General features: G+C 33.1%; 1 protein-coding gene across 1 annotated transcript in view; it reads right to left on the bottom strand.

Annotated features, from left to right (window-relative positions):
- Positions 1-864: 864 nt before the first annotated feature.
- Positions 865-22,846, bottom strand: part of LOC113515666 (sodium- and chloride-dependent glycine transporter 1-like) — a 38,776-nt gene continuing 16,794 nt past the window's right edge. Inside the window, exons 7-12 of the mRNA XM_052897567.1 lie at positions 19,796-19,985; positions 12,614-12,813; positions 10,504-10,635; positions 8,370-8,504; positions 3,164-3,316; positions 865-2,621 (exon numbers count right to left, since the gene is read on the bottom strand). Coding sequence (XP_052753527.1) covers positions 2,481-2,621; positions 3,164-3,316; positions 8,370-8,504; positions 10,504-10,635; positions 12,614-12,813; positions 19,796-19,985 — 951 coding nt within the window. The 3' untranslated portion in view covers positions 865-2,480. The remainder of the gene's footprint in view (positions 2,622-3,163; positions 3,317-8,369; positions 8,505-10,503; positions 10,636-12,613; positions 12,814-19,795; positions 19,986-22,846) is intronic.

Raw genomic sequence — 22,846 nt, 5'->3', positions numbered from 1 at the left:
ATACAAGTTCAGGTACGAGATATTTCTTTTATTTTGTAATATTGTGTTGTATCAAAAAATGTGTTTTCGTAGATTTTGTTTTAATACTCACAGTAGAAGAATTAGGTATATAGTATACAAGTGAAAGAAAACCCCTATATAAAACTTCGTATAAAGTCTTCAGGGGGCTTAAACACATTTTACATGAATCATTATATATATTTTTTTTTTTTAACTCATCGATGTAAATCTACTACTCTGTTAATTTAAATTTGGCGGGTTATGCAAAGCAAATTCAATTATAATTTATGTAAAATGGGTCTTTTAACTCTCCACAGCTCTTATGTAGAAAAAGAGATAGATAAAAGAAGAAAGAAAGAGATTTTTCTATCTTTTCAGCGAGGTGGGTCATATTTCTTGTTATTGTGAAATATGTGCACAGATGTATTTAAATGTTTAAGTATTGAAATAAAATTTTATGTAAGAAATTAGTAATCCTTTATTTTGTTATATTATTTACTAATTCTTAATTTTAATAATACATAATTAGAACACAATACCACAGCGAGGTCTATCTTAATACTTATATATTATTAACTTATTATTAAATGAAATATTTCACAGATCAAAATATATTTCTTATCTTCTAATTGATGGATACTGTACTTTGTAAAATACTAAAAAGTTAATTAATAACAGTTACATATCTTATTTTTAAAACTTAACGAATTTTATACAATTATATATATATAATATATATTAATTAACAAAAAATTCATAAACTTACTAAGTTCGTTGAATAAAAAAATAATAAAAAAATACATTAATATAGCCCATTAATAAATTAATTAACCATTAATCTTTTATAAAAATCATACTATTCGCTTCGTATATACATATTTACAGTGATTTTTGTAATATTGTTTGATTGTTTTACTGAAATGGCTAAATCTGTACAAAATATTGTAAGTTAAGTATAAATAGTAAAGCGAAGAATGATTAGTTGATGGTGATAATGATTAAATAACTTTATGAAATAAAAAAAAATAACAATAATTAAACAGTTTTACTTTCTTCTCGTTATGAGTGGTCACAGTCTATTGGTTGAGGGAAGACTAATTCGATGCGAACAAAGTAACTAGTAAATACTTGTACTAAATAATCATAATGTAACCAACTGTATCCCGCGGCTTTACTCGCGTGAATCAGTATACAAAATATTCTGTATGTTAAATTAGAATATAATCTATCCGTATATCAAATTTTATTCAAATCTATTCAGTAGTTTTGGCATCTAAGAGTAACTTCCATCCACTTATAAATTTTTCGTTACCAACTTTTGTATTTATTATAATAATAGGATTACTAGACCAATATTGCTGTAATAGTAAGTAATAGTACTTAATATTTTTTGCTTAGCCAAAATTGAGCTAGTTTTTTCACCAATAGTAATGTTTTTCACGGTAAAATTTATCCAAATTTTCTACTCCTCAATTAGGGTAATTTATGAAACGAGCTTTTCTGTATTGGCTCATGTCTGGGTGTTAGGGATTGTACCTCCAAATGTTTATTGCCTGATTTTCATAGCAGTGTCTTCTAGCTTGAGGGTCAGGCATTATCAGGGTTATATGGCACTTATTATTATTATTATTTGAAATAATTATCTATTAATTGTTTAGATTTTAGCTTTAAAATATTCTGGATTATTTACTAATAGTTAGTATAAATATTTTTTTTTATATTTTTCGGAGAAACGATTAAATATTAACCAATAATTTTTTTTAAGTAACTTGGAATTATAAACAAGCTGACGGCCCACCTGATGGAAAGTGGTAATAGTCGCCTATAGACATAACAGATAGATACTCTTTATTATTTCCTCCAAAAGATTACAACAGTAAACTTATTTTAAATATAACATACTACACTGTGTTATCCATGGTACTTTATTTTTTACCAGTTTGTAGCATTTACGACCTTTTCATTATTTTTATTTTATTTTGGATTTTATAGTAATTAAGATGCTAGTTATCAACATTACAGTATTTATTGTTTCTGCTAACTGTTGCGATGTTCCCGAATAACACTATTTACTTACATATATTAGTATGCCATATGGTACTTTATAATCATTCCCGTATGTTTCTGGCATATAATAGGCCACCTTTTCCTTTCACGTGGGTGTCGTAAGAGGCGACTGAGGGACGCGTCTCTCTTAAAGCATAACTAAAGCTCAACTGCGTTTGCCAACTCACCTAACAAGTGTAACAACTACTGGATAAATCCCCAAGGAGGAGGCCTATGTTCAACAGTGGAATAGTTAATGGCTGATATGATGACGATGAATGATGTGGTACATTATAGACTTTCAAAACTGTACAAAAAATTCTGTAGTTTTATAATACTTTTCCGTTAATAACTTAGACTCTTGCTACTAACATTAAAGCGTTTATTCTAATTTTATAATTAATACCTAATTTTATTAACTTATTATCTAGTCATCACATGATATGTCCGATATTGTCGTAGGGTCCTTCCGTTTGTATCGAGTCCACGGTCATGATAGAATCAGATCTTGGGACGTCCAGCGTCCTGACGGCTGGCCGCCATGCTGATGTTGGCTTGAAGAGGTCCTTGCCGTGCTGGAAAATAATATGATTTAAAATAGAACATTAGTGGGAAAGAATGCAAAGTTATTTGTATATTTGTTATTCAATCATCCTTAAAAAGCTGAATAGATTTCAATAAAATTTAGTTGTTATTTCTAACATACCGTAGAATAAGGTAATTTAACATATAGAATATTTATAAATTGATTCACGCGAGCAAATCCGTGGATATTAATTAGTTAGTATATATGTACATACGACTATAATTTTAGATATTCTATCTATATTTTTCATTTATTTTTAGATTAAAAATTTATTCTTCATTAAAATGTTATTTTAGATATCAATCTTGAAAATTTAATAATTACTTATACTTACATATATTATATTTTATTTAAGGCTTACATTTTAATAATTAATGTAAAAAAGTAATACAAAAGTGGACTTAACGCTGATAGTGTTTTCTAGCAGCAACTTTTGCGAACTGCATAAATACTCAAAAACGTTTTAATACAAATATATATGTATTAAAATTTATACATATATACATACAAATAATAATATTAAATACTTACATATCCATGGTACAGAGCCCAGCAAACGCCCACTGGAAACAGAACTAGAGTTGATAGGCCGATTGCCCAGCCAAGGAGGTCAGCAAATAGAGGAAAAACGTAGTCTTCGTATGACGGCGCCGTCCAGTCCACAAAGATGAATATCAGGATGGCCTAACAAAATAATGAATAAAATTAATAACAAAACAATTTTATTATTAAATATATATTGCAACTAATTAGCTTTGTAAATTGTTGATTTTGGTGAAGTAATGATAGCGAACTCACGAATCACTTCACCTTCCGATGGTCACAGGTTTAATATACGCATAGTTCACACACTTATATGTAAAAATATGACTTTTTTATTGTACTAGGTGTTTTTAATATATGTTTGTATTTAGAAAAAATATTATGGCTGCCTGGAAGAGATTGCTTAGCGATAAAACAGCCTATCTTGCCATTAAAATTTACTGTATTATTTTTATAAATAGTGCAATAAAGTGTAAAATAAACAAATATATAAATATTCCTATCAATAGTATAGTAGACATATTTCATCATCATCATCATCATCATCATAATATCAGCCTTTAACTGACCACTTCTGAACATAAGCTTTCCCTTTGGAGGGTTTTGCCAGTAGTTGCCACGCTTGGCAGGCGGATTGGCAACCGCAGTCAGGCTTTACAGATGTTTTAAGAGAGACGCTGCTGCCCATCCCTCGCCCTCCCTTAGTCGGCTTTTACGACACCCACGGGATAGGAAGGGTTGGCTTATTCTGTGCTAGGACCACACGGCAAGTAGACGTCTTTAGTAAATATAAATTCTAACATATTCAATAGTGTTTATTTAATTAAAATAGCTGTACTAAATGTAGATGAGCAGATAATGCATACCAAGTTTGGTCATAAATACGAGTATTAAGCAGAAAAACATTTCATTTTATGAAATATCGTACAGAAAAATATTTCTACTCTATGATAAAATATTAATTTGAATAGCTTTCACTAAATTTTATTTAAATACGTAAATTTTTAAAATAAAATAAATATATATTTGAAATGTTTATTTTCTAATAGAAATATCGAATGCATTGAAATGAATAGATGAAATATGGAAGAGTTTCACCAGAGGGATCTGGTAAAACTCTTCCATACTTTGTGACTTTGTACAAAAGTCGATTGCTTGGGTACCTCTGTCCCATTCGTGTTTCAACCGTGAAGCAGTTGTGGTTGTGGCTGGCCATAGCTGTGTTCTGGTTTGAAGGGTGGGATATGGCGTGAATTTACAGGGTACAGATGAATAACACCTGAGTCCTCAGGAATGGCAACGCATGGGGAGTATCATGGGCCAAATAGTATACTCTGTTATGTCCATGGTACAGCTCATGTCTATAGGCGACGGTTACCACGTTCCATCAGGTAGGCCGTCAGCTTGTTTGCCATTCTAAGTTGTATAAAAATAAAACATAAAAAAAAAACTCCGAGCGGCGGAAGATATTAATACTTAAAACATCCTGTATTGTATTCAGTTTAGAACGGCGTTTTTATTAAATTGCGAAAGTTTGTAGCGATGGATGGATAGATATGTGAATAGATATTTGTTCCTCTCTCACGCAAAAACGACTAAACGAGTTCGAATGAAATTTGGCATACGATAAATAGTTAGGTTATATCTTAACTTAGCACATAGGATACTTTATATTCTAATTCCCACGGGTGAAGCCGTTTATACTCAAATGTATTTAGGGTAATTGCATGTAGGAGAAACGGGAACAATTATTATAGCATTTTATGAGGAAGTGCATAAAGCGTATATAAGTATAGAACAATTGACAGCTGACATTACAAAACAGATATTTTACCGAACTAGGTGACTATATTACTGGTTATTTGATTATTTTGTTTAATTCCGCTACCATTAGTATGTATGCGACTGCCAACACTCGAAAATTGCCTACTATTATTATTACCAGAGGTTAAATTATTATTTTATCTATTGTTTTGATTTTTAGTTTTACGACCGGTTATCTGCCTGACGTCAAACCTCATTGGGAATGCATTTGTTGGTAGTATATACTCGTTTGTAAATATTTTACTGAACTGAGTATTATTTTGCAGAATTATTTTGTTTAATTCCGCTACCATTAGTAGGTATGCGTGCGACTGCCAATCTTTAAAAATTGACTACTATTATTATAATCAAAAATTCTACAACCTTGAATATTACCTATTTATTTCCAACCGCTAATACGTTCACGCACGTTTTGCGACACGTGTTTTACTTCTAAACAAGGTATCTTCAGACAAATTTATAACTCGGGGCCTAGTGTTATCCATTCGGCGCCCAAGCTGCGAATTACTCATTTTCAAAATAGACAGAAAACAAAGTGTTTCTGGTTAAGACACTCGGTATTTTATTATAATTTTGATTGAATTTCATTTTGTTTTGTTAACGTGAGTTCCTTAACCGCCCGGTTTCATTGTGCTAATTTTAATTAATCCCTTGTTATTGAGTTAGCGTACGTAACTAATTTTACTGCGAGCCATGAGCCATAACGAGAAGGGTTTGATATTATCTCTGGATGCTAATGTGGGGATTTATTAAAAAAAAGTTATTAAATTTGTAGCGTAAGCTTTCGGGGTTCACTTTTGGTCTTACACGAACAATTGATACATATATATATACATATATACTAGCGAGCTGGCCCGGCTTCGCACGGGTGCACACTACATCTCATCACATTAGAAATCTCTAAAATTATCAGTGTTTCTCTACGATATTATACATATAAACCTTCCTCTTAAATCACTATCTATTAAAAAAACCGTACATAGGTACGGACAGACAGCGACAGCGACTTTATTTTATACTATGTAGTATAAAAACTGTTTTTTTATACCGCGAAGGTGAAATTTTGTACATAAGTAGGTTATATTCTATAGCTTAACACATAGAATACTTTATGTACTGATTTATTCGTGGAAAAAACCTTGGGATATAGTTAGTAATTATATAAATATATTAGGAACATGTTGGGTGGTAAGCTATAAAAAAAAGTGAATCATTATTATGAATTAGTCAATGTATTAGAATTATTGTTTATGTATTGACATAAAAATTAAATTAAATTAAATTAAAAATATATATATATATATAAAATAATATAAATATATATATATATATATATATATATATATATATATATATATATATATATAAATATGAATTGTAATTAATAGTATTTGATACCGGTATCTACTTGTTGGAGTTAATTTGATGGAATTTTCAATTAAAATTTATAGCTACTTTGCAAATTTATTTTATTTTGATCGTAACGGTGTTTCGTATAGCCATTAGATCATTATCCCTGAAGGGGACCCCGATCAGATTTCAATTAAAATGAATTTGTGGAATAACACAATACTAAGTGGTTTTAGATTCATAATTAATATAAACAAATCCCTTTGAATATTTATCCCAAAATGTAGCGTTTCTTATATTTAATGTATGAGCAGTTAAAATTATTCAGAATAATAAGATTCATTTTGGTAAATAGTATTTATTTATTTATTTTTTATTTATTTATACTTTATTGTACATAAATTATGTAATAATATTCCAAATCTTCTTAGAATATTTCGAATAATACATAATAAAGACTACTTTAATAATAGTGTAATATTGTAATTGTTTGTTTTAAGAAGAAGTTTACTAATGCAATAATTTAGAGGAAACAATAATATATATAGCAATATAAAGCATATTATAAAATAAATGACTGGAAGATATCGCTCTTAGCGATAAGGTCGCCCATTGTTTTCTCATTGTGATTATTTCTTGTAATTATTTATATTTATAATTATTTTATTATTATTATTATTTATTATTTTATAATTATTTTATAAATATAAATATAATTATTATATTTATATTTATAAGTTTACTATTGTAATCTTTTGGAGGAAACAAAGAGTATGTATCTATCTATTTAAAGATAAAAATCCTTGGACTTGAATACAGTATTCATGTGAAGTGCATTGTAATTGTAATTATTATAATTTTTTTATATCAATATTATTTTATATTGTAATTATTATAATTGTAAAATGACGTATCATATAAGTCTGTAACAGATGTTCATGAATAAAGATTTTTTATTCATTGATTGATTGATATCTATATCTACTAAATTGTGTCTCGTCTTTTAAGTAATCTCCTCTTTTTGTATATGTATTCTTTTATCTTATTTTTTTTTGTGTATAACTATCTATGTATGTTGTCATTTGTGTGTTGTATCTATTGCAAATGAATAATGTATCTATCTATTTGCTTTTTACTATAGTATTATTGTTAATTGGATAATTAAATTATGCTGAACTAAATTATAGTAGTACGTAGTCATATTACTTTCTGGAAATATAATTTAATTTCAAACGGATAGTTATGACTAGTCATTAATGTTAAAGGTCTTGACGGTGTAGTGGCTTAAAACATTGCTTCACTTTTTAATTGTTGCAGTTCGGTTTTTTCATACCATTGAGGTGGGCAAAAAGCATACGGTCCACCTGATAGTAACCGGTTATCGTAGCCAATACCAGAGGCACGACGTGCGCGTTTCCGATCCTAAAGAAATCTCCGTACCTCCCCTCCCCCTCCCTCCCTCTTTGAAGAACCCCATGCTGTAGTCTCTTGAGAAAACTTCAACAAGGAGCTCATTCTATTACCTGAGTGTTCATGCGAGAAAACATCTCTGAAACCTTGTATGCGACCATTTAGACTGTAGAGTATGAGGGTGAACTCCCTGTCGATGACAGGCTGTACGATAGTAGAAAGTGGACGTGGGCATCATATTGAACAATTCCCCTTAGGACAATCCGTTGTACAAGCGGTAGAACATACAGAGTGACGCAAAATCTCTTCTAAGGTTCGATACCGCTTCGGTTCCAGCATTATTGTAGTCATGAATAATTTTTTGTCTCAGTTTTGGCTATATTTATGTATTTTTATTAATTTATTATTATATTATAATACAAAATAATAATATATAATATATAAAGGTGGTTTAATCGCTAAAGCGCTCTCTTCCAAATAACCGTATAATAAGTTGCTAGAAAAAAACAAATTAAATATTTATTTCAGTTTTCTAGTATTCATAGTACATGGATTGCTTAATTTGACACTAGATGTCGCTGTGCGAAAAAACAAAAAAATGGAAACTGACCAGACTGGTGACTGGGGTGATAACCGTCCAAACAATTTTCCAGTAAATCGTCTGGAATTTGTTCAATTTCATCTTCATATCTGCTAGATCGTTTAGAGCTTTGTTGATGCCGTAACTCCAAGATACTGCGATACACTGGACAAAAAAAAATGTCTAATATAAAATATGCATGATGAAAAATTCATGATGAAAAAAAATCATAATGTGGTAGATTTGTCGTGCACAAAGTTACTACATTATAAAAGTTTTTTTTATAATGGATGATAATGGAATGGTAACCCCGTCTACGCTAACGGTGTACGCTGGCGGGCTACCAATGGTGGATAATAGATGAGAAATTTCTTTCTTTTGCCTTTTCAGGCAGGCCAGTTAGCCTATCGTGATGAACATTCCTAGAATTCAGTATTAGAAGTTTCCGGGGGAACGTCGTGGAAGTGATTGCTAGCAATAGGACAGGTAGTTCGCATTACTATCAATGTCCTCCCCCTCTTCCTTCAAAAACCAGAGGTTTTATTTCTCTGGAAATAGAAAAGTGGGAAAAGCTTTAAACAATGTTCTTCTACTAAGGTACTAGTACTCATTCTACTAAGGTATATATATATATATATATATATATATACCTTAGCAGGAGGGGGAAATCAATTGTAAGTAAGGAGGATCTAAAACTCCCATTTATAGCAATATACCCCATCAGGTTAATCTCCACGTAGTTCTCCCTGGAAACCACCGTGGTTAATTTCTGTTGTTGATTTATCACGATCGGCCAACTGACCTGCTCCACCCTCGCTTATCACATCTCTCTCTCTCTGGTGTCCCGTTAGCGTATTTTTTTTTATACAACTTATAATGGCAAACAAGCTGACGGCCCACCTGATGGAAAGTGGAAACCGTCGCCTATAGACATGAGCAGTACCATGGACATAACAGAGTATACTGTTTCGCCCATGATACCCCCCGTGCGTTGCCATTCCTGAGGACTCAGGTGTTATTCCTCCGTACCCAGTAAATTCACGCCATATCCCACCCTTCAAACCGAAACATAGCTATGCAAACACAACTGCTTCACGGTTGAAACACGAATAAGACAAAGGTACCCAAGCAATCGACTTTTGTACAAAGTCTCCCTCTGGAATATCGATACTTCTAGCGGGGTTATCATTCCATTATCATTCATAAAAAAACAGGATAACACTTAGAAGAATATAAATCGATGTTAGTAAATGAACAAGTGTTAATTAGTGTTCTTTCCATATCTTGTATTAGTAGAAATTGTGTAATTACATTGTATTACTTGTGATGTTATTAGAGCTTAATTTTATTATTGTTAGCAATGATATTAGTCAAGTCTTACTACGATAACAAGGCTGTTTATTTATTTGTTTACTTCAGGCCAAACAGGCATACTCGGAGTAATACAATTTGACATGCCTAGCGTTTAATTTCTTAGATTACTTTCGTAGCGTTTCTTTTTTTTCTTTTACACTAGTGTATTCCTTTTTTGAACATAGGCCTTCCCTATAAGGGAGTTTTGCCAGTAGTTGCCACGCTTGGCAGGCCGGTTGGCAGCTGTTGTTAGGCTTTGTTGCTGTTTTAGGAGGGACGTTGCAGCCCATCCATCGACCATTAAGTTCCCTCAGTCGTCTTTTATGATACCCACGGAAAAGGAAGGAGTGGCCCATAACGGGACCGAACGGAACTATTCAGAGATAAAAAAGTACAAAAAAAAATTTAAGGAAATGTACATAAACAAAAAAAATCCAAGGAGGGTTGACGTCAGAGAGGAGGCATTTCATTAAACTAAAAGGCAAAACCTTGGATAAAATATGAATAAAATTACATTACTTTCATCATCATTTCAGCCATTATCCGTCCACTGCTGGACATAAGCCTGCCCCATAGATTGCCATAAAGAACGGTCCTGAGCCACTTGCATCCATTCACTTCCTGCAATGCATTTCAGGTCGCCACTCCATTTAGTGGGGGTCGTCCTACACTGCGTTTGCTCGTACACAGTCGTCAATCTAGAATCTTTCTTTCCCAACGGTTGTCGGTTCTTCGAGCTATGTGACCATTACATTAACACCAAATAATTTGGATAAGAGCATGAAGATGATGATACAATAAATGATCTCACCTCAGCTATACCAATTAAAAGGATGGCCCACGAGGCCGTGTTCCAGTCTAGAAGCGTAAATAAGTAAACGCCACCGCTAAAACACATCGGCAACCCGAGGATGAAACATGTAAAACACGTGGCAGCGGTCACCTGCGGTCATACATATAAAATTTATTTATTTATTTTAACACTTTATTGTAAACATAAAAATAAACAATAACAATTCAGGTAAAATACAGTAGTATAAAGTACAGATTAAAAATATATACATAAAGGCACAAAAGGCGGTCTTATTGCTAGAGCAATCTCTTACTGACCAATTTTTTAGTTAAACAGGAACAAATAGAAGTGGGTGGGTGGTGTAAGAGTGAATTAATAATTTTTACGTGCATAAAATACGGAGAACTATAATGCACATAAATAGTAAAATACCTATTATTTATTAAACTATTTATTATAACAAATAATATGTACTACATATATATACACATATAAATATATTGACAAATTTATTTATTTAACTATCCCTGAGAATGATTTTGAGGTACAATTTCCTAAAATTATCTATAAAATTCCAATGTTAAATATTAATTTAAACTATTAAGTTTAGCAAAGCCATTATAAGTGACTTTTACTCGTATGTACGATAAAAACTATTTAAGTATTTCTATTAGTTATCTAGTACCCATAATATTAGATCTGTTTGATTTGGAACTAGATCACCATCATATCGGCCTTTAACGTAAATAGCCCAAGCATTGGGATTTTCAAATCACGTCTGAAGAATTATTACCTCTCACAATGCTGATGTACGATTTGGGGGGAAAGGGATTGTTAGTAATGGAGACTGAGAATCCCATTGCTAGCAATATACCCAACCAGGTCAACCTTCTCGCGGTTCCCCTTGGAAACTATCATGGTTAATTCTTGATGAATTCATCATGATGGGCTAACTGGCCTGTTTTCATTTTCCTGTATCACCCTTCTCTGGTGCTCCGCCAGCATATCCCGTTAGCGCAGGCGGAGTTACCATGTCATTTTCACCCATAAAAAAAATGCTGATGTACGTACTTATTACACTTGTGTATTATATATAATATATATCTATCATTTATATGTATTGGTCTTTTCAATTGTAAATACATTTTATTTATTTATTTTTAACTATAACATTAAAGTCGATTAGTACACAATTATGACTGTAACTACTAATAAACTGTCAGTTTTTTCATATTGAGTTTGCTGGAAGAAATCTCTATTGCTGATAAGCTCGTCTTTGTGCACTATTATGTTTGTTTTTACATTTCAATAACCTTTTGTGTACAATAAAGAATAAAGAATAACGTCCACTGCTGAATAGAAGCCTCCGTTTTGGGTTATTTTTGTCAGTAGTCGCCACGTTTGTCAGGCAGATTGGCAATCGCAGTTAGGAGATGTTTTAAGAGGGACACTACAGCCCATCCCTTGCCCTCCCTTAGTCACCTCTTACGACACCCACGGGAAAGAAAGGGCTGGCATATTCTATACCGGGACCACACAGTAATTGGGACTAGAAGTTGCTCTATAATATGCTCGAAGATATTTATTACCAGCTTACACCCTTGACTTCATCCGCAAGACCAGGATATGTTTACTGACCCAGATAAAAAGTAACCTATAGCCTTCTCCATTTCATGTACATGTATACCAAATTCATAGTGACTGGTTAAGCCATTAGGGCGCTATAAAGTAACAAAGTAATAAACAAACTAACTCACTTTAATATGTATTTATAATATTATAGTGAGAATTTTTTTTATACAACTTAGAATGGCAAACAAGCTGACGGTCCACCTGATGGAAAGTGGTAACCGTCGCCTATAGACATGAACAGTACCATGGACATAACAGAGTATACTGTTTCGCCCATGATACCCCCCATGTGTTGCCATTCCTGAGGACTCAGGTGTTATGTCGTCTGTACCCAGTAAATTCACGCCATATCCCACCCTTCAAACCGAAACACAGCTATGCAAACACAACAGATTTACGGTTGAAATACGAATGGGACAGAGGTACCCAAGCAATCAACTTTTGTACAAAGTCTACCTCTAGTGAAATTTTAATTAGAATTAGGACTTATAATTACCATCCAGTAGTTTTTTCTGAAATGTGGCCACTGATCCACAATAGCTGTGTTGATAGCTTCAATGCCAGCAAACTGGCTACCAATACCCAAGACGTACAGCATAAAGAAGAAGAGAATAGACCATAGCCTCGCCACAGGCATCTGCAAAACTGCCTCCGGGTATACGACAAACGCCAACCCTGGCCCTTGTTCAGCCACCTCTGAAATATAGATATTTGTCTATAACATCGTACATTCTATTTCGACTTTTTTTATTATTATATAGGGGACAAATAAGCTAGTGGCTTTTCTGATGGTAAGTGACTACCGCCGCCCATAAGCGCCCGCAACACCGGAGGAATTGCAGGTGTGCTGCCGGTCTTTTAAAAAGTAATATGCTATTTTTTCAAATGCTTACCCTTGTAAGGCCAACTGAAAGGCCATCCTCTATTAGGTATGTGTACTAAATCCATTTATATATATATGATAATTTTAAGAAAGAAATAAAATATTTTTGTATATGCTGGAGTTTAGATTATATAGATAAAGTGTCTCTATACAAATGTTTCGAGAAAAACGGGTCAACTTTTTTATACAATTTTGCGTGATAAATAGTTATGAGTAATTCCTTTATAATTCCTATATTTATTTTGTCTTATAATTTGTGCATTTTCTTAATACGTAATAACTAATTTTATTTATTAAATAATTAAATATACATATGTCAAGGTACATTGTGTGCTTAAGTATATAGAGCAATAATAAAAAAACGAGTCAGCTAACTTGACAATTAGCTGACAAAAAGTAGACCTGTTTTTGAGGTTCGATGCTCTATGTCATCTAGGGCTGAATATACAAAATAAAAAGTAAAAATAAACCAGTTAACTCATTATGATGAATTTAAAAAGAATTTGCCGCGATGGTTTCCAGTGAGAACTACGTGGAGGTCGATATCTGGTAAGGTATATTGCTAGCAATGGTATTTTTAGATACTCATTACTAACAATTACTACCTTTATAGAACTAATGTGTTACATCTCCATATGCTGCAATTTCACTGTCATATTCTATCATTGAAATCGAAATACAGTCATGCAAGCTTACAGCTACTTGATGCCAGAAATATGAATCATGAAGTCCTGTGTATTTATATAGGACACTAGTTACTTGCTCGCTACTTCATACACATGGCTTCAGAAGAAAGTAATGAAGTAAATTATATACCACATTTTAATTTAGGCATTCAGGGATTACAACTATAAAAACGGCAATTTGGTGTGGAATTTAGCGAGATGCTGGAACAAATATATAGATAGACAGGCAAAATTTCTAAAAATTATCGTTTGAGCAAACAAGCTGACGGCCCACCTGATGGAAAGTGGTAACCGTCGCCAATACACATGAGCAGTACCATGGACATAACAGAATATAATATTTCGCCCATGATACCCCATGCGTTGCCATTCCTGAGGACTCAGGTGTTATTCCTCCGTACCCAGTAAATTCGCGCCGTATCCCACCCTACAAACCGAAACACAGCTATGCAAACACAACTGCTTTACGATTGAAACACGAATGGGACAGAGGTACCCAAGCAATCGACTTTTGTACAAAGTCTTCCTCTTCTATTGGTCATTAAGTTAATTGGTTATTAAGACCTCTCATATCATAATATCACACGTGTATAGACATTATTTTTTTTTAGTATAATGTACTACAGACTCAGTGGTTGCAGGTGGCTCAGGACCGTTCCTTATGGAGAAGGCCTATGTTCAGCAGTGGACTGACAATGATAATGATGATATAGGACATAAAAATATCTATGTACTTGTACATGTAGTCATATTGCTGTATTATGTAGTATTAAAATCATGTCGTTAGAGGTCTATATTATAAATTGGGGTAAGACATCACTGAGCCATGATGATTTCACGTGCGTTCTTACACTAAAATATCAATAAGACTAGAAAAATAAATTAGAAACAGTAACCATCATTTTATCACCACGTGACGGCCTTTAATATAATCTGAAGTAGGCCGAAAACGGTTATAAATGACGTTATTAAAAGCTGCAAGTAGATGGGGAATATTAATATCATAGGTTTAAGAGTATTGCCAATATTGCACGCCATTCGATAAGTTTATGTTATGGCATTATTATGGTGTATTTATCAAGCTATATCGTTGTTGTAATCTGAACAACACTAATGATTAGTAGATATAGTGACCAGTGAATTATTGAATGTCGCAATATATTCGTGTACAAAAAGTAGATAGAGAAATAGATAACTTTTATTGAATCCTCCAAAAGATTACGTTAGTAAACCTGTTAGAAATGGATACATGTACTTATTGGTTATTAATTAGCATGCTGTGGTTATTTCTAAATGTAAAACCTTAATTTACTAGTGTATTTTATTGAAATGTTTCGCTGTATCTTGTGTTGGTTATTTAAGAAAAGATTACATTGAGAAAACAGTAGGTGGCCTTATTGTTAAGAGCGATCTCTTCCAGACAATCTTTAGATAGAGAAGAATAATAATAGTTTGACCAAAGGCAGGAAAATCAGTTAGTTTTTTTTTTTAAATATATATTAACAAAGTAATGAAAATTTTAGTCTATAAAAATCGACATTTTATTTAAAATCAATATAAATGAAATTCTTAGATTTTTAAAAACAGTTTATAAATTAAATTTATATGTTTATAAATGTCACCGTAAGGCCGTGTGGTCTCGGTATAGAAAAGGCCACCCCTTCCTTTCCCGTGGGTGTCGTAAGAGGCGACTAAAATAATTTAATGACCGAAGAATGTAAATAACTAAAAATATTTAAAATTAATTAATAATTATTAATTAATTAATATTACATTAATTTTCGAATTTTCTTATTTGCTTTACTTTATCTAATGGCATGTTTCACAAATCATTATTGATTCTTTATAACAGTTCGACCTTGTGGCGTATATCTGGCCATCATAATACGCCTTTTATATTTTTCTACGGATTTTCTATTGTCTTATGTTTTTACAAGTCTGTCATTCGGTGGCTGTGTTTCGGTTTGAGGGTGGGATATGGCGTGAATTTACTGGGTACGGAGGAATAACATTTGAATCCTCAGGAATGGCAACGCATGGGGTTTATCATGGGCGAAACAGTATACTCTGTTATGTCCATGATACTGCTCATGTCTGTAGGCGACGGTTACCACTTTCCATCAGGTGGGCCGTTAGCTTGTTTGCCATTCTAAGTTGTATAAAAAAAGAGAGTCTTTATGTTTTCCTTTATGTTGATGAAGATGTGATAAAAGAGAACTACAATATAAAGCACGTTAATTATCAACCAGTTTCTCTTAAACTTAAAATTTAATAATATTTTTAATTAGTTTAGTAACCTGTCACCCACAACATACCACAGTGTACAGAGTATAAATAATTTCTATATAGTTTTCTACATTTTAAATTTTAAATGAAATCGAATCTACTCCGAAATTCTATGCAAACAGCAACTTTATTTTTAACGTAATCCAATCAATACAGGTTAACATGACGTTCAGCCAATTTCAGTGAGTTGGCAACCCTCCCCGTACCCCGTCGCGCCGGCGAAATGAAATATTTATTGTTCAATCAATCCATTATCTCGAAACCGAAATTCAAACAAACGCTTCGCATTGTTACACGGCGAAATGAACTAGGACCGCGTATGGTTCGACATAATATCATTTAGACAATTTCTTTAGGGTTGCCCGGTCAATCCCGGAAATTATTGCCTCCTGTTACGGGTGTATTGAATGAGTCCTTTATTGTAGTTGGCTTTCAGTTTAAATAGTGCATCAATTTTAATATAGTTTAATATAAGCATAGGTTGGCAGTTTATTTATTAATTAAACATACAAAATATACAACATGAGTACTTTGGATCCCGGTTTTCTGGTGACTCAGGTGTTATTCCTCTGTACCCTGTAACTGATCCCGGAAATAACTTTATTAAGTTTTATTTATTTATCACACTTGGATAATTTCAAACGTATAATAATACCTCACACCTTATAACCAAAAAAATCACGTACAATGCGATTTCAGAGGAGCTTCCTCCCGCGACCACTCTGGTTGTGGAATAATCTTTTTGAAGTGGCTTTCTCTAAAGACTATAGCTTGGGGTTCTTCAAAAAGAGCGTATTAAGGTGTCTTAAGGGTGCGCAATGCCCACGTGACAACGCTGGTGTTACAGGTGTCCATACGCTATGGTAACTCCGTTTACCATCAGACGAGCTGCTGTTTGTTTGCCTTCATAGTAGTATAAAATATAAAGAAATAATAATACAGTAAATATTATACAAGAAGTAATTATAATAACTTTTATTTATCTATACTTACTCTTTACTCTTTTCGCATCCATCTTTGCACATAGATATGGCAGTGACATTATAGGGTATAGAGGAGTAATACCTGAGTCCTCAGGAATGGCAACGCATGGAGGGTATCATGGGCGAAACAGTATACTCTGTTATGTCCATGGTACTGCTCATGTCTATAGGCGACGGTTACCACTTTCCATTAGGTGGGCCGTCAGCTTGTTTGCCATTCTAAGTTGTATAAAAAAAACCCCATACTGTAGTCTCTATGCTAAATTTAGGCAGAGAGCTCATTCTACAGCTCTAGTGTACATGGGAGAAATTTCTTTGATACCGCACTGTACGCGACCATGATACAAAAATTGCATGTACTTATATCCAAATTACGGATGATAATCTAAATTATGGTTAATTACGATTCGTTGAGCTACAAAGAAGTCACTGGAAGAACAACTGATAGAATTTGAAGTGAATATATTCGTAGAAAAACTGAAGTGGTATGCGTTAACACGAAGAATCGATTGTTCGAAACCATTACGTCGAGTTAATTTAGGAAACAAAGTTTTTAAATTGCTTCGAGTTAAAATGTTCTAGGTTGTGGCCATAGATTTTTGTTACCTGGTTCGATGTAAACTGTAGGCTCTAATTTGCTATAATTTATTACCTTCCTTTTTTAATAATAATAATAATTTATTTACAAAATATTCGTGATTGCCAGTAGCAGATCTTAAGTTACAATTGTTCAGCAATGTTTACCATTTCGGTGTGTAAATGTTTTTTTTTTTACAATATTCATAATAATATTCATAATAACATCAACAAAACCAATTACTTCAAATAACAATCACAAATAATAAGTCAATGTTATGCTTTTACAGTGTCAAGTATCACAAATTACATCTACTTTATTTTATCTACTGAATTTACTTGGTACAGAGGAATAACACCTGAGTCCTCAGGAATGGCAACGCATGGGGATTATTATGGGCGAAACAGTATACTCTGTTATGTCCATGGTACTACTCATGTCTATAGGCGACGGTTACCACTTTCCATCATGTGGACCGTCAGCTTGTTTGACATTCTAAGTTGTATTAAAAAAAAAAATATTAAAAAAGTCTTTCACAGAATAGAAACAACCATCAATTAAGTAATCAAACAATCTTCTCCTAAACTGTGTGTTGGTCAAATTTTTAACATTATTAGACAATTTATTATATATTTAATATTTTAAATTTTGGTAGTCGAGTATTGCGATAGATCATATATTATGTATGTACTATTAACGAATTGTAGTGCTTCAGCCATTTCAGAAACAATGTTCGGTTGTCAATAAAGAAGTTAATTCTAGCTTATAAATACTTCAGGCTTCGTAAATAAGGACGGATTCGGGTTGTAGTAACAAATTTGTTTACGAGAGCGTGATCACGGGACAAATTGCTCGAATAAATCAGTTCTGTTTGAATATTAATATTGTACTATTAATAAGTAACGTTACTATGTTTCCGGTGGTTACACCCACGCGAACTCGTTGTCTTCCGTTCTCGTGGTAATTTAGAAATCCTTTCACTGTGACGTTCGTGCTGTAAATTAAATCTATGAGTATATTTTCAATCGACTTCAGAAAAAGAAAATTTTAATTTCGGTTGTATTTTTTTATTTGTTACCTTAGAACTCGATCATTTATAAATTGAAGAAATAATTTGTTATATGAAAGAACATTTACATAAGAACACATTAGTTTGGTCTCGTAGAAATTTTATTAAAATCGGCAAAATGCTTTGGTATTCAATCAAAATAATTAACCATGATAGTTTTCTAGGGATACGATACGGAGGTAAATCTTAAAGGGTACTTTGACATAAAAGAGGACTAACCTCCCTATTGCTGCTCTCCCCTGAGTATATTCTAGTGGCTGCATTAGTAAAATTAATGCCTGCTTTTAAATATGTTTACAAATTTCTACTTGAGCTGCGCCATATAGTTATGGAATGGCTTATTCTGTGATATTTTTCTTTTGTTATATTAAACACTGCAAGTACCGAAGAAGGGCCAAATTAAAAGTACCCGTAACCGGCAAGTGTGTATAAAAAGATTGATGAATGTGGAAGAAGTGAAAGAGGTTTGTTTGAATAGAAGCATTTGGCGTTCCATTGTTTCTGCTTAGCCTAATAGGAGACAGGCGTGACAGATATGTATGTTGTATATATGTAAGCACTGCATAAAAAGGTATTTTTCACGCTGACTTTGATTGAATTTGCTGGTTTTCACCGTCTATCAAGATAGGCGACGTAACAACTTGTAAGGGACGTAACGGAAGTTATTATATAAAATACTAGCTTTTTACCCACTACTTCCTAAACTTGGATTACTGATGTAGGAAAGTCAATAAATGGATCATTTGTAGAGAGATAAAAATTACAGCAGTTTTTAAGTTAGATCGTAAAAAATACAACAGTAAAAACCGCAATCAATTTTGTGCATTAATTTTGGGGTGATGCCAAAATAAACATACAAACAAATAGATAAAATTTCTATAATTTATGTTTCTGGCCTCTGTTGGTCTTAATATATATGTTGGCACTTTATTTGCTCGTTAACGACATGCTTTCCAATTATATTGGGTTGACTAGAAGACATCTCAGTCAGAGATAAGTCCACTTGCTCACAATATTTATAAATGCATTAACAATGTAATTTACAAGTACAATAAAGAAGATACATATATGGTGATTATTTCTCGTTATTGTGTATATTTATAATAAGTTTACTATTGTAATCTTTTGGAGGAAACAATAAAGAGTATCTATCTATATATGTGCTTATTATTATATTAATAATATTTTACTCACCGTGAATACTGACACCCATTTGATTAGCTTGGTATCCGAGTACGGTGAATATAGCAAATCCAGCATATACGGACGTGAAGAAGTCGGTGAAACTCACTAAAACTGCATCAAAGTGACAGTTGTTTTGAAATTTGTTGTACGAGGCCAGTGTGACGAGCGATCCACAAGCCACTCCGAAGGAATAGAAGACCTGACGAGAATAGTATTTAATTACTGAATATATTATATCACAATAAAGGGAAATAGAAAAAAAAGCTTTCCTTAGAGACTACAGGATAGGGTTTTTTAAAAAGGACGTAGTAAGGCTTCTTCAGAATCGGCAATGCATATGGTACGTGACATCTCTAGTGTTGTGGGCATTCATAGACTACGGTGACCGTTTACGATCATATGGGCTGTATGCTTGTTAGCAAACAAGTATATAGCCTATATTAAATATATATGTGAATGTGAATGTGAGAAAGACTCTGTTTTCCGCGCTTAGCCTCTCATTTGGGCCATTGTGCGTATGAGTCGTGGCTAGTACAGCCAACCTAGCTCCGCCCAGAAGCGCAGAAGCTTCCTGGGTTCTTCACAGGCCTCACGGAGCGACCTCACCGTTCCGAGGATGTCTAAACGTTGATGGGCCACAGCCTCACTTTACAGGATTATCTGAGCAGCCGTTTCTTCGGCGTCGAAATAGCCTATATATTATAAATATATTAATAATGTTAGTCACTATATACATTTAGCTTGCCGTGTGGTCCCAGTATAGAATATGCCACTCCTTTCTTTCTCGTGGGTATCGTAAGAGGCGACTAAGAGAATTTAATGATCGAAGGATGGGTAGCAGCATGCCTCTTAAAACTTTACCAAAGCCTTACTGCAGTTGTCAACCCGCCTGCCAAGCGTTGGTAAAACCTGCTTTATGGGAAAGACCTATGTTCAGCAGTGGACAGTTAACGGCTGTTAACGGCGGCTTCAATTATAATAAAAACATATAGCTTGAACTAATGTATGTAGAATCATGCAATTTTACAACGGATTTTCTTACAGAGCTCTAAGAAGGGATTTCCAGATATTCTCATCGGAGCGGCAGATAATGGATTGGCCTATCGTACGGCTCAAAGACGAATAAACACTAAAAAGGATAAAGCTATACTGTAGGTATGTTTAAATTAATATTATAAAAAGGGAAAGATTTGTTTTTTTTTATTTGTAATGGATACACTGAAAATTACTTAACCGATATTTTTTAATGCATGATTATGGAATGGTAACCCCGCCTGCGCTATCTGTATACACTGGCGGGCTACCAGTGATGGATGTTTTTTTTTATACTACTTAGAATGGCAAACAAGCTGACGGCCCATCTGATGGAAAGTGGTAACCGTCGCCTATAGACATAAGCAGTACCTTGGACATAACAGAGTATACTGTTTCGCCCATGATACCCCCCATGCGTTGCCATTCCTGAGGACTCAGGTATTATTTCCCTGTACCCTGTAAATTCACGCCATATCCCACCCTTCAGAGGTACCCACGCAATCGAATTTTGTACAAAGTCTCCCTCTGGTCTGAGAATGAAAAGGCAGGTTAGTTAGTACATCGTGATGAATAAATCTGAAATTCAGCACGATGGTTTCCAAGTAGTACCACGTGGAGGTCAATCTGACAGAGTATATGCAATGTAATGTGCAAAAAAGGCCAAATGCAAAGCAATGACACTTAACTGATGTTTAGAAATCTTTTATCCATGGACTACTATAATTATCAATAATTGTAATCTGTTTTTAATTTTCAAAAAATATTATATATATATATCGTCATAGTCATTCCCAAAGAGGGTTGACGTCAGGCAGGTGGCCGGTCGTTAAATTAAAAACCAAATCTTTTTGTAATATGGATAAAATCATATTACGCCGACCTCAAATGATTGGGATAGGGGTAGGAAGATGATGATCGTCATAGTCGTAGAATACTGACGAATCTGACAAATATTAAATATAAAGATCCGTCAGTATTCTACGACTATGACGATATGTGTATATAATCTAATTTAGCTAATCTGTTTATATATATATATATATATATATATATATATATATATATATATATATATATATATATATATATATATATATATATATATATATATCATTATAAAGAGCTGTATATTTAGATTTTGTGGCAACTCTGTTAACATGACCTATATTAAACAGATTAACTAAATTAGACTAATCTCAGAACTTCCCAATGAAAACATTTAAAAGCAGCGACCAGAAATAATTATATTTATCGTTTCTACCCCAAGTTTCGAGTTAATTAGATGGTCTATTTACTTATTTAAGGAACCATTAGGGACGAAATTGTCGGATACATCAATCCGATTAAATTGATGTTTGTTTCGAGATTCTTGATATTTTTGCGCAAAACGCTTCATTATATGGAAAATGTTAGAAAAAAATGCAAAGTCCAAGAATGGCCTTATTGGCATGAATGGTATGATTTTATAATGCGTTTTATTAATTTAGTTTATTATCCACATTGTATGTATATTTATCATAAATTGTTGTAATTTTTCAACTAATTTATTTGATTTACAATATTTTTTTTATATCTATGCGCCGCCATTTACTCTCTCTGTTTAGCGTAACGGTTGACTGGTAGAGAATGCCATCAGGCATTAAGTCCGCCCTGTAGACATATTTTAATGTGTACAAAAGTACAAAATAAATAAACATTTCTTATCATTATGAATATTGTATTATCCCATTATCGTTTCACCATATTATCATTTGAGCACATAATCAGCTACTATTGAGGGAAAGGGAAAGTCAGTAATGGGTTCTAACAGCTCTATTGCTAGCGATATTCGTTATCAGGTCGACTTGCACGTGGTTCTCCCTAGAAAATATCCTAGTTAATTCTTATGGATTTTGTCATGTTGGACTAACTGACCTGTTTTCATCCTCGCCCATTATTTCTCATTGGTGGCTAGTCAGCGTCTACCGTACCGTACCTAGTGCAGGTAGGGTTATCATTCCATTTTTATCCGTGATAAAAATCCTT

This window comes from Galleria mellonella, unplaced genomic scaffold (genome assembly GCF_026898425.1).
Source record: "Galleria mellonella isolate WM207_F2 unplaced genomic scaffold, CSIRO_AGI_GalMel_v1 utg37, whole genome shotgun sequence".
In the NCBI taxonomy this organism is placed as follows: Eukaryota; Metazoa; Arthropoda; class Insecta; order Lepidoptera; family Pyralidae; genus Galleria; species Galleria mellonella.
The sequence above is the reverse complement of the archived record's forward strand: the minus strand, read 5'-3'. Positions and strand labels throughout refer to the sequence as shown.